The 12,423-nt window shown below is 53.9% G+C and overlaps 1 protein-coding gene across 1 annotated transcript in view; it reads left to right on the top strand.

The window, feature by feature from the left end:
- The window catches only part of si:ch211-126j24.1 (phosphofurin acidic cluster sorting protein 2), a gene marked incomplete at its 3' end in the record, with an annotated part of 536,875 nt that overhangs the window by 421,425 nt on the left and 103,027 nt on the right, over window positions 1-12,423 (top strand). Inside the window, exons 13-14 of the mRNA XM_067977559.1 lie at window positions 2,612-2,744; window positions 6,949-7,053. Coding sequence (XP_067833660.1) covers window positions 2,612-2,744; window positions 6,949-7,053 — 238 coding nt within the window. The remainder of the gene's footprint in view (window positions 1-2,611; window positions 2,745-6,948; window positions 7,054-12,423) is intronic.

Raw genomic sequence — 12,423 nt, 5'->3', positions numbered from 1 at the left:
TTGTGAATGTAACTGAACACTGTGCAATCATCAGCGAACATCCCCATTTCTGACCTTATGATGGAGGGAAGGTCATTGATGAAGCAGCTGAAGATGGTTGGGCCTAGGACACTGCCCTGAGGAACTCCTGCAGCAATGTCCTGGGGCTGAGATGATCGGCCTCCAACAACCACTACCATCTTCCTTTGTGCTAGGTATGACTCCAGCCACTGGAGAGTTTTCCCCCTGATTCCCATTGACTTCAATTTTACTAGGGCTCCTTGGTGCCACACTCGGTCAAATGCTGCCTTGATGTCAAGGGCAGTCACTCTCACCTCACCTCTGGAATTCAGCTCTTTTGTCCATGTTTGGACCAAGGCTGTAATGAGGTCTGGAGCCGAGTGGTCCTGGCGGAACCCAAACTGAGCATCGGTGAGCAGGTTATTGGTGAGCAAGTGCCGCTTGATAGCACTGTCGACAACACCTTTCATCACTTGTTTAATCAACCTCTTCTGTTCAGAAATGGGGATGTTCGCTGATGACTGCACAGTGTTCAGTTCCATTCGCAACCCTTCAGATAATGAAGCAGTCCGAGCCCACATGCAGCAAGACCTGGACAACATCCAGGCTTGGGCTCATAAGTGGCAAGTAACATTCGCGCCAGACAAGTGCCAGGCAATGACCATCTCCAAGAAGAGAGAGTCTAACCACCTCCCCTTGACATTCAATAGCATTACCATCGCCGAATCTCCCACCATCAACATCCTGGGGGTCACCATTGACCAGAAACTTAACTGGACCAGCCATATAAATACTGTGGCTACAAGAGCAGGTCAGAGGCTGGGTATTCTGTGGTGAGTGACTCACCTCCTGACTCCCCAAAGCCTTTCCACCATGTACAAGGCACAAGTCAGGAGTGTGATGGAATACTCTCCACTTGCCTGGATGAGTGCAGCTCCAACAACACTCAAGAAGCTCGACACCATCCAGGACAAAACAGCCTGCTTGATTGGCACCCCATCCACCACCCTAAACATTCACTCCCTCCACCACCGGCGCACAGTGGCTGCAGTGTGTACCATCCACAGGATGCACTGCAGCAACTCGCCAAGGCTTCTCTGACAGTACCTCCCAAACCCGCGACCTCTACCACCTAGAAAGACAAGAGCAGCAGGCACATGGGAACAACATCACCTGCACGTTCCCCTCCAAGTCACACACCATCCCGACTTGGAAATATATCGCCGTTCCTTCATCGTCGCTGGGTCAAAATCCTGGAACTCCCTACCTAACAGCACTGTGGGAGAACCTTCAGCACACGGACTGTAGCGGTTCAAGAAGGGGGCTCACCACCACCTTCTCAAGGGCAATTAGAGATGGGCAATAAATGCCGGCCTCGCCAGCGATGCCCACATCCCATGAACGAATCAAAAAAAATCAGGATGTCTGAGCTTTTTTGTCTTTGTGGGTTACATGGGGTCCCCCTGGAGCCTGGGGACCGTCTGAACTTTAAATCATATCTCAAATTGCTGACCTTGTTCCGATTGCTATTTTTTATTATTATTTTTTTCTCAGGATGGGCAAGACCATATTTATTGTTGCTCTGAACTGAGTAGCTTTTCAGACCTCTTACAGAGAGCATCATGACCGCACGGTGTCGGACTGGAGTCGTGTCGGCCTGACTGTGAAACTGGAAAAGCACAACTCTTAAATGGAGGGGTGTCCAAACTGCAGCCAGTGGGGCACATGCAGCCCTCACACCTTGACAATCCAGAGCATGAAACCCAATCAACTCACTTCTATGATTCTCCTGTTTGAATTTCCTGGGCCTGGAAGTATGGAAAGGCACTGTTGCCTCACTGGTAGATGTGTCCCAAATCCAAGGGTGTTGTGGTGTAGCGGGTATGTGCTAGAGGCACATACTCACACCCAAAGGGTGTGACTTCAGGTCCCACCATGGTCAGTTTCAGCGATTTCAACATTTTTTGTTATATGTTGTTGGGATGTGGGCGTCGCTGGCGAGGCCGGCATTTATTGCCCATCCCTAATTGCCCTTGAGAAGGTGGTGGTGAGCCGCCTTCTTGAACCGCTGCAGTCCGTGTGGTGAAGGTTCTCCCACAGTGCTGTTAGGAAGGGAGTTCCAGGATTTTGACCCAACGACGATGAAGGAACGGCCGATATATTTCCAAGTCGGGATGGTGTGTGACTTGGAGGGGAACGTGCAGGTGGTGTTGTTCCGGCTATATTACTGCTGTTGTCTTTATCGGAGCAGGTCGCGGGTTTGGGAGGCGCTGTTGAAATAACTTTGGCGATTTGCTGCAGTGCATCCTGTAGATAGTACATACTGCGGTCACGAGCGCGCCAGTGAATACTGAGTCCAGTGGGCATTTGTGGGCTGGCACTGGACTGCCAGGGCATGAGAGCTGCATGTGGCCACTGGCCGCAGTTTGGACTCCCCTGTTTTAACTAGATCTCGCAGAATCATCCCAAGCCTTTCCCCTGCAATATAAAAGCACCCACAATGGCGATGGAGGGCACCAGTAATTTAATACTAGGCTCTCATTATTCAAGGACAGTTCTGGTTGTTCCTTCGGGGATTACTGAAGTGATTCTTCTTTTCTCCCCCATTCAGTAAATCAGAAAGTCGACAGCTGCGACGGCCCAGAAGCACCTCACTGAAAGACCGGCAGAACTCAAAGACACAAGGTGACAGAGCCAGCAGTTTCGACAGCGAGTGCTTGCCAGACTCCAGATTCAACACTCAGGTTAATCAGAATATCGCTTCTCTCTTCTCCCACCCAATCCACTTTAGTCCCCTGCTCTCATGAACTCACTGACTTGCTGAGGTACAGTAGCCCAGACTCCACCCGCTCTGCAGTACCTTGTCCAGGAAGCCAATCTGAGGGTCCAGAGAGTCGGTGTTGGTGGGATATTTTTTTATAAAAAGAAGAAAGACTTTCATTTCTACAGCAGCTGTCACGACCTCAGGACGTCCCAGAGCACTTTACAGCTCATGAAGTCCTTGTGAGGTCCAATCACTGTTGCAATGTAGGAAATTCGTCAGCCAATTAGCGAATAGCAAGATCCCACAAACAGCAATGTGATAATGACCAGATAATCTGTTTTACTGGTCTGGGTTGAGTGATCAATATTGGCCAGGACACCGGGGAGAATTCCCCTCTTATTCTTCAAAATAGTGCAATGGGATCTTTTATAGCCACCTGAGAGGGCAGACGTGGTCTCAGTTTTACGTCTCATTCGCAAGTTGGCACCTCCGACAGTGCAGCATTCCCTCAGTACTGACCCTCCGACAGTGCAGCATTCCGTCAGTACTGACCCTCCGACAGTGCCACGTTCCCTCAGTACTGACCCTCCGACGGTGCAGCGCTCCCTCAGTACTGCCCCTCCGACAGTGCAGCACTCCCTCAGTACTGACCCTCCGACAGTGCAGTACTCCCTCAGTATTGACCCTCCGACAGTGCAGCACTCCCTCAGTACTGACCCTCCGACAGTGCAGCACTCCCTCAGTACTGACCCTCCGACAGTGCCACGTTCCCTCAGTACTGACCCTCCGACGGTGCAGCGCTCCCTCAGTACTGCCCCTCCGACAGTGCAGCGCTCCCTCAGTACTTACCCTCCGACGGTGCAGCGCTCCCTCAGTACTGCCCCTCCGACAGTGCAGCGCTCCCTCAGTACTTACCCTCCGACAGTGCAGCGCTCCCTCAGTACTGCCCCTCCGACAGTGCAGCGCTCCCTCAGTACTGCCCCTCCGACAGTGCAGCGCTCACTCAGTACTGACCCTCCGACAGTGCAGCACTCCCTCAGTACTGACCCTCCGACAGTATAGCACTCCCTCAGTACTGCCCCTCCGACAGTGCAGCGCTCCCTCAGTACTGCCCCTCCGACAGTGCAGCGCTCCCTCAGAACTGACCCTCCGACAGTGCAGCACTCCCTCAGTACTGACCCTCCGACAGTGCAGCGCTCCCTCAGTACTGCACTGGATGTGTCAGCCTAGATTATGTTCTCCAATTCTTGCCTCTTGTCCATCCCCGATTTTAATCGCTTCACCATTGGCGGCCGTGCCTTCTGATGCCTAGGTGCTAAGCTCTGGAATTCGCTCCCGAAACATCTCCGCCTCTCTACCTCCTTTTAGATTCTCCTTAAAACCTATCTCGTCCTCCTCCTGATATCCCCATCTCACAGAAGCCAGTCTTCAGCCAATTTGATTCACTCCACATGATATCAAGAAACGGCTGAGTGCACTAGATACAGCAAAGGCTATGGGCCCCGACAACATCCCAGCAGTAGTGCTGAAGTCTTGTGCTCCAGAACTAACTGCACCTCTAGCCAAGCTGTTCCAGTACAGCTACAACACTGGCATCTACACGACAATGTGGAAAATTGCCCAGGTATGTCCTGTCCACAAAAAGCAGGACAAATCCAATCCGGCCAATTACCGCCCCATCAGTCTACTCTCAATCATCAGCAAAGTGATGGAAGGTGTTGTCGACAGTGCTATCAAGCGGCACTTACTCACCAATAACCTGCTCACCGATGCTCAGTTTGGGTTCTGCCAGGACCACTCGGCTCCAGAACTCATTACAGCCTTGGTCCAAACATGGACAAAAGAGCTGAATTCCAGAGGTGAGGTGAGAGTGACTGCCCTTGACATCAAGGCAGCATTTGACTGAGTGTGGCACCAAGGAGCCCTAGTAAAATTGAAGTCAATGGGAATCGGGGAAAACTCTCCAGTGGCTGGAGTCATACCTAGCACAAAGGAAGATGGTAGTGGTTGTTGGAGGCCAATCATCTCAGCCCCAGGACATTGCTGCAGGAGTTCCTCAGGGCAGTGTCCTAGGCCCAACCATCTTCAGCTGCTTCATCAATGACCTTCCCTCCATCATAAGGTCAGAAATGGGGATGTTCGCTGATGATTGCACAGTGTTCAGTTACATTCACAACCCCTCAGATAATGAAGCAGTCCGAGCCCGCAGGCTGCAAGACCTGGACAACATCCAGGCTTGGGCTGATAAGTGGCAAGTAACATTCGCGCCAGACAAGTGCCAGGCAATGACCATCTCCAAGAAGAGAGAGTCTAACCACCTCCCCTTGACATTCAACGGCATTACCATCGCTAAATCCCCCACCATCAAAATCCTGGGGGTCACCATTGACCAGAAACTTAATCTGGACCAGCCACATAAATACTGTGGCTACAAGAGCAGGTCAGAGGCTGGGTATTCTGCAGCGAGTGACTCACCTCCTGACTCCCCAAAGCCTTTCCACCATCTACAAGGCACAAGTCAGGAGTGTGATGGAATACTCTCCACTTGCCTGGATGAGTGCAGCTCCAACAACACTCAAGAAGCTCGACACCATCCAAGATAAAGCAGCCCGCTTGATTGGCACCCCATCCACCACCCTAAACATTCACTCCCTTCACCACCGGCGCACTGTGGCTGCAGTGTGTACCATCCACAGGATGCACTGCAGCAACTCGCCAAGGCTTCTTCGACAGCACCTCCCAAACCCGCGACCTCTACCACCTAGAAGGACAAGAGCAGCAGGCACATGGGAACAACACCACCTGCACGTTCCCCTCCAAGTCACACACCATCCTGACTTGGAAATATATCGCCGTTCCTTCATCGTCGCTGGGTCAAAATCCTGGAACTCCCTTCCTAACAGCACTGTGGGAGAACCTTCACCACACGGACTGCAGCGGTTCAAGAAGGCGGCTCACCACCACCTTCTCAAGGGCAATTAGGGATGGGCAATAAATGCCGGCCTCGCCAGCGACGCCCACATCCCATGAATGAATTTTAAAAAATCTCTTTGACCAAGCTTTTGGTCACTGTTTTAATATCTCCGTAAGTGGCTCGGTGTCAAATTTTGTTTGTTAACGCTCCTGTGAAGCGCCTTGGGACTCCTTACTATGTTAAAGATGGTGTATAAGTGCAACTTGTTGTCGTTGTTACTCTAGTCTCTGGAGTGGGGCCCGAACCCACGACCTTCTGACTGAGAGGAGAGTGCTACCCACTGAGTCACGGCTGGTGCACCGATTGGGACCCTTGGTCAGAAGGCCTGCTGAGTGATCCCACTGAAACATTAACCCGCCGTTTACCTCTCAGCCGCTGCCTTAGCCCCCATTCAGCCGTCTCTTGTGTTTTTTTTAATATTTGGTGCCCATTGTGTTCCACGAACAAATCAGTTGCTCCCAGGTTTGTACTGGGGACTGGGGGAGCTGAGTGCTGTTCCATGTTTCCGACGCACGGCCATGCGTGACCGATATCTCGCGGGCAGCAGCGAGAGGCAGTGGAGTCCGGTGAGTGAGGGGCACCCGGCAGCTCGCGAACGGGCAGTGTGAGTCACAAACATCAACAATCAGAAGAAACTAGATTAAATTAATGGACGATTACATTTCTGAAATGGCTTTAAAAATGTGTTATCAGACTTTTGATCCTTTTTTTCCCAACTGTGGGAATAAGGAATTTTGAGAAGCCGATTCTGTCTGGTTAGACTGCAGTGTGTACGAGCTGCATGGCCTGGTCTCAGTCACTCCTGGCTTATCACACAAGTTTAAGGGGGAGTGTGGAGAGCACTGAAGGAAGTGTGTTCCGGAGGATGTTGACGGGCATCTTTCTTACAGTATCGAAGGACAGATTCTTCTGGTCATGCCGGAGCCCAGCACGCAGGTGAAAATCCAGAGTAGGGATCATCGGCCCTACATGCTGTGCCCAGACCACCCTTTATGCCCTGGCGCAATGAGGAAATTCTGATGTCCCCTCCCCCCCCCCCCCTCAAAAAAGTCGCTCAGTGTTTTGATCAGCATTTTTGTCCCAATTTTATGATATATATATACATAAAAACTGCCTCCCTCCCTCCCCCACAGACCATCCTTCCCTTTGCTGTATTGCTGCGTTCTGAAGCTGGCCACTGATGCTGCGATTTCCATCTTTTGCTGCCTAGGTCCCTCGTAAGTCTGTTTATGACCAGCTGAACCAGATCCTAATATCAGATGACCAGCTGCCAGAGAGCATTATCCTGGTGAACACCACAGACTGGCAGGGACAGGTAAGGGGATCTGAGATACAACTGCTTCAGGGTGGAGACCCGGTCACCAGGCACGACCTGAAAGGGGAAAACACAGCTTAACATTTTGGGTAGAACTGATATCAGGTTTCAAAGGCTGACAGAAAAAGAGCAGGGAATGGGAGTGAGGGGCGAGCTCTTTCAGAGAGAGGGTACAGGGGAATGGGAGTGAGGGGAGAGCTCTTTCAGAGAGAGGGTACAGGGGGAATGGGAGTGAGGGGAGAGCTCTTTCAGTGAGAGGGTACAGGGGAATGGGACTGAGGGGAGAGCTCTTTCAGTGAGAGGGTACAGGGGGAATGGGAGTGAGGGGAGAGCTCTTTCAGTGAGAGGGGACAGGGGGAATGGGAGTGAGGGGAGAGCTCTTTCAGTGAGAGGGTACAGGGGAATGGGACTGAGGGGAGAGCTCTTTCAGTGAGAGGGGACAGGGGAATGGGACTGAGGGGAGAGCTCTTTCAGGGAGAGGGTACAGGGGAATGGGAGTGAGGGGAGAGCTCTTTCAGTGATAGGGGACAGGGGGAATGGGAGTGAGGGGAGAGCTCTTTCAGAGAGAGGGTACAGGGGAATGGGAGTGAGGGGAGAGCTCTTTCAGAGAGAGGGTACAGGGGGAATGGGAGTGAGGGGAGAGCTCTTTCAATGATAGGGTTCAGGGGGAATGGGAGTGAGGGGAGAGCTCTTTCAGAGAGAGGGGACAGGGGAATGGGGCTGAGGGGAGAGCTCTTTCAGAGAGAGGGTACAGGGGGAATGGGAGTGAGGGGAGAGCTCTTTCAGAGAGCGGGTACAGGGGGAATGGGAGTGAGGGGAGAGCTCTTTCAGAGAGAGGGTACAGGGGGAATGGGAGTGAGGGGAGAGCTCTTTCAGAGAGAGGGTACAGGGGGAATGGGAGTGAGGGGAGAGCTCTTTCAGTGAGAGGGGACAGGGGGAATGGGAGTGAGGGGAGAGCTCTTTCAGTGAGAGGGTACAGGGGGATGGGACTGAGGGGAGAGGTCTTTCAGAGAGAGGGGACAAGGGAATGGGAGTGAGGGGAGAGCTCTTTCAGTGAGAGGGTACAGGGGAATGGGAGTGAGGGGAGAGCTCTTTCAGAGAGAGGGGACAAGGGAATGGGAGTGAGGGGAGAGCTCTTTCAGTGAGAGGGTACAGGGGGAATGGGAGTGAGGGGAGAGCTCTTTCAGAGAGAGGGTACAGGGGAATGGGACTGAGGGGAGAGCTCTTTCAGAGAGAGGGTACAGGGGGAATGGGAGTGAGGGGAGAGCTCTTTCAGAGAGAGCGTACAGGGGAAATGGGAGTGAGGGGAGAGCTCTTTCAGAGAGAGGGTACAGGGGAATGGGACTGAGGGGAGAGCTCTTTCAGAGAGAGGGGACAAGGGAATGGGAGTGAGGGGAGAGCTCTTTCAGTGAGAGGGTACAGGGGGAATGGGAGTGAGGGGAGAGCTCTTTCAGAGAGAGGGTACAGGGGAAATGGGAGTGAGGGGAGAGCTCTTTCAAAGAGAGGGTACAGGGGGAATGGGAGTGAGGGGAGAGCTCTTTCAGTGAGAGGGTACAGGGGGAATGGGAGTGAGGGGAGAGGTCTTTCAGTGAGAGGGTACAGGGGGAATGGGAGTGAGGGGAGAGCTCTTTCAGTGAGAGGGTACAGGGGAATGGGAGTGAGGGGAGAGCTCTTTCAGAGAGAGGGTACAGGGGAATGGGAGTGAGGGGAGAGCTCTTTCAGAGAGAGGGTACAAGGGAATGGGAGTGAGGGGAGAGCTCTTTCAGAGAGAGAGGGTGCAGGGGGAATGGGAGTGAGGGGAGAGCTCTTTCAGAGAGAGGGTACAGGGGAATGGGAGTGAGGGGAGAGCTCTTTCAGTGAGAGGGTACAGGGGGAATGGGAGTGAGGGGAGAGCTCTTTCAGTGAGAGGGTACAGGAGAATGGGACTGAGGGGAGAGCTCTTTCAGAGAGAGGGTACAAGGGAATGGGAGTGAGGGGAGAGCTCTTTCAGAGAGAGAGTACAGGGGAATGGGACAGAGGGGAGAGCTCTTTCAGTGAGAGGGTACAGGGGAATGGGAGTGAGGGGAGAGCTCTTTCAGAGAGAGAGTACAGGGGGAATGGGAGTGAGGGGAGGGCTCTTTCAGAGAGAGGGTACAGGGGAATGGGAGTGAGGGGAGAGCTCTTTCAGTGAGAGGGTACAGGGGGAATGGGAGTGAGGGGAGAGCTCTTTCAGAGAGAGGGTACAGGGGAATGGGAGTGAGGGGAGAGCTCTTTCAGAGAGAGGGTACAGGGGAATGGGAGTGAGGGGAGAGCTCTTTCAGAGAGAGGGTACAGGGGAATGGGACTGAGGGGAGAGCTCTTTCAGTGAGAGGGTACAGGGGGAATGGGAGTGAGGGGAGAGCTCTTTCAATGATAGGGTTCAGGGGGAATGGGAGTGAGGGGAGAGCTCTTTCAGAGAGAGGGGACAGGGGAATGGGAGTGAGGGGAGAGCTCTTTCAGTGAGAGGGTACAGGGGAATGGGGCTGAGGGGAGAGCTCTTTCAGAGAGAGGGTACAGGGGAATGGGAGTGAGGGGAGAGCTCTTTCAGAGAGAGGGTACAGGGGGAATGGGAGTGAGGGGAGAGCTCTTTCAGAGAGAGGGTACAGGGGAATGGGAGTGAGGGGAGAGCTCTTTCAAAGAGAGAGTACAGGGGGAATGGGAGTGAGGGGAGGGCTCTTTCAGAGAGAGGGTACAGGGGGAATGGGAGTGAGGGGAGAGCTCTTTCAGTGAGAGGGTACAGGGGAATGGGACTGAGGGGAGAGCTCTTTCAGAGAGAGGGTACAGGGGGAATGGGAGTGAGGGGAGAGCTCTTTCAAAGAGAGAGTACAGGGGGAATGGGAGTGAGGGGAGGGCTCTTTCAGAGAGAGGGTACAGGGGGAATGGGAGTGAGGGGAGAGCTCTTTCAGAGAGAGGGTACAGGGGAATGGGAGTGAGGGGAGGGCTCTTTCAGAGAGAGCGTACAGGGGGAATGGGAGTGAGGGGAGAGCTCTTTCAGAGAGAGAGTAAGGGGAATGGGAGTGAGGGGCGAGCTCTTTCAGTGGGAGGGTACAGGGGGAATGGGAGTGAGTGGAGAGCTCTTTCAGTGAGAGGGTACAGGGGAATGGGACTGAGGGGAGAGCTCTTTCAGAGAGAGGGTACAAGGGAATGGGAGTGAGGGGAGAGCTCTTTCAGAGAGAGGGTACAGGGGAATGGGAGTGAGGGGAGGGCTCTTTCAGAGAGAGCGTACAGGGGGAATGGGAGTGAGGGGAGAGCTCTTTCAGAGAGAGAGTACAGGGGAATGGGAGTGAGGGGAGAGCTCTTTCAGTGAGAGGGTACAGGGGAATGGGAGTGAGGGGAGAGCTCTTTCAGAGAGAGGGTACAGGGGAATGGGAGTGAGGGGAGAGCTCTTTCAGAGAGAGCGTACAGGGGAAATGGGAGTGAGGGGAGAGCTCTTTCAGAGAGAGGGTACAGGGGAATGGGACTGAGGGGAGAGCTCTTTCAGAGAGAGGGGACAAGGGAATGGGAGTGAGGGGAGAGCTCTTTCAGTGAGAGGGTACAGGGGGAATGGGAGTGAGGGGAGAGCTCTTTCAGAGAGAGGGTACAGGGGAAATGGGAGTGAGGGGAGAGCTCTTTCAAAGAGAGGGTACAGGGGGAATGGGAGTGAGGGGAGAGCTCTTTCAGTGAGAGGGTACAGGGGGAATGGGAGTGAGGGGAGAGGTCTTTCAGTGAGAGGGTACAGGGGGAATGGGAGTGAGGGGAGAGCTCTTTCAGTGAGAGGGTACAGGGGAATGGGAGTGAGGGGAGAGCTCTTTCAGAGAGAGGGTACAAGGGAATGGGAGTGAGGGGAGAGCTCTTTCAGAGAGAGAGGGTGCAGGGGGAATGGGAGTGAGGGGAGAGCTCTTTCAGAGAGAGGGTACAGGGGAATGGGAGTGAGGGGAGAGGTCTTTCAGAGAGAGGGTACAGGGGGAATGGGAGTGAGGGGAGAGCTCTTTCAGTGAGAGGGTACAGGAGAATGGGAGTGAGGGGAGAGCTCTTTCAGTGAGAGGGTACAGGGGGAATGGGAGTGAGGGGAGAGCTCTTTCAGTGAGAGGGTACAGGGGGAATGGGAGTGAGGGGAGAGCTCTTTCAGAGAGAGGGGACAGGGGAATGGGAGTGAGGGGAGAGCTCTTTCAGTGAGAGGGTACAGGGGGAATGGGAGTGAGGGGAGAGCTCTTTCAGTGAGAGGGTACAGGAGAATGGGACTGAGGGGAGAGCTCTTTCAGAGAGAGGGTACAAGGGAATGGGAGTGAGGGGAGAGCTCTTTCAGAGAGAGAGTACAGGGGAATGGGACAGAGGGGAGAGCTCTTTCAGTGAGAGGGTACAGGGGAATGGGAGTGAGGGGAGAGCTCTTTCAGAGAGAGAGTACAGGGGGAATGGGAGTGAGGGGAGGGCTCTTTCAGAGAGAGGGTACAGGGGAATGGGAGTGAGGGGAGAGCTCTTTCAGTGAGAGGGTACAGGGGGAATGGGAGTGAGGGGAGAGCTCTTTCAGAGAGAGGGTACAGGGGAATGGGAGTGAGGGGAGAGCTCTTTCAGAGAGAGGGTACAGGGGAATGGGAGTGAGGGGAGAGCTCTTTCAGAGAGAGGGTACAGGGGAATGGGACTGAGGGGAGAGCTCTTTCAGTGAGAGGGTACAGGGGGAATGGGAGTGAGGGGAGAGCTCTTTCAATGATAGGGTTCAGGGGGAATGGGAGTGAGGGGAGAGCTCTTTCAGAGAGAGGGGACAGGGGAATGGGAGTGAGGGGAGAGCTCTTTCAGTGAGAGGGTACAGGGGAATGGGGCTGAGGGGAGAGCTCTTTCAGAGAGAGGGTACAGGGGGAATGGGAGTGAGGGGCGAGCTCTTTCAGTGAGAGGGTACAGGGGGAATGGGAGTGAGGGGAGAGCTCTTTCAGGGAGAGGGTACAGGGGAATGGGAGTGAGGGGAGAGCTCTTTCAGAGAGAGGGTACAGGGGGAATGGGAGTGAGGGGAGAGCTCTTTCAGTGAGAGGGTACAGGGGAATGGGACTGAGGGGAGAGCTCTTTCAGAGAGAGGGTACAGGGGGAATGGGAGTGAGGGGAGAGCTCTTTCAAAGAGAGAGTACAGGGGGAATGGGAGTGAGGGGAGGGCTCTTTCAGAGAGAGGGTACAGGGGGAATGGGAGTGAGGGGAGAGCTCTTTCAGAGAGAGGGTACAGGGGAATGGGAGTGAGGGGCGAGCTCTTTCAGTGAGAGGGTACAGGGGGAATGGGAGTGAGGGGAGAGCTCTTTCAGTGAGAGGGTACAGGGGAATGGGACTGAGGGGAGAGCTCTTTCAGAGAGAGGGTACAGGGGGAATGGGAGTGAGGGGAGAGCTCTTTCA

This window comes from Heptranchias perlo, unplaced genomic scaffold (assembly GCF_035084215.1).
Source record: "Heptranchias perlo isolate sHepPer1 unplaced genomic scaffold, sHepPer1.hap1 HAP1_SCAFFOLD_160, whole genome shotgun sequence".
Classification (NCBI taxonomy): Eukaryota; Metazoa; Chordata; class Chondrichthyes; order Hexanchiformes; family Hexanchidae; genus Heptranchias; species Heptranchias perlo.
Note: the sequence above shows the minus strand (reverse complement) of the source record. Positions and strands in the feature narration are given on the sequence as shown.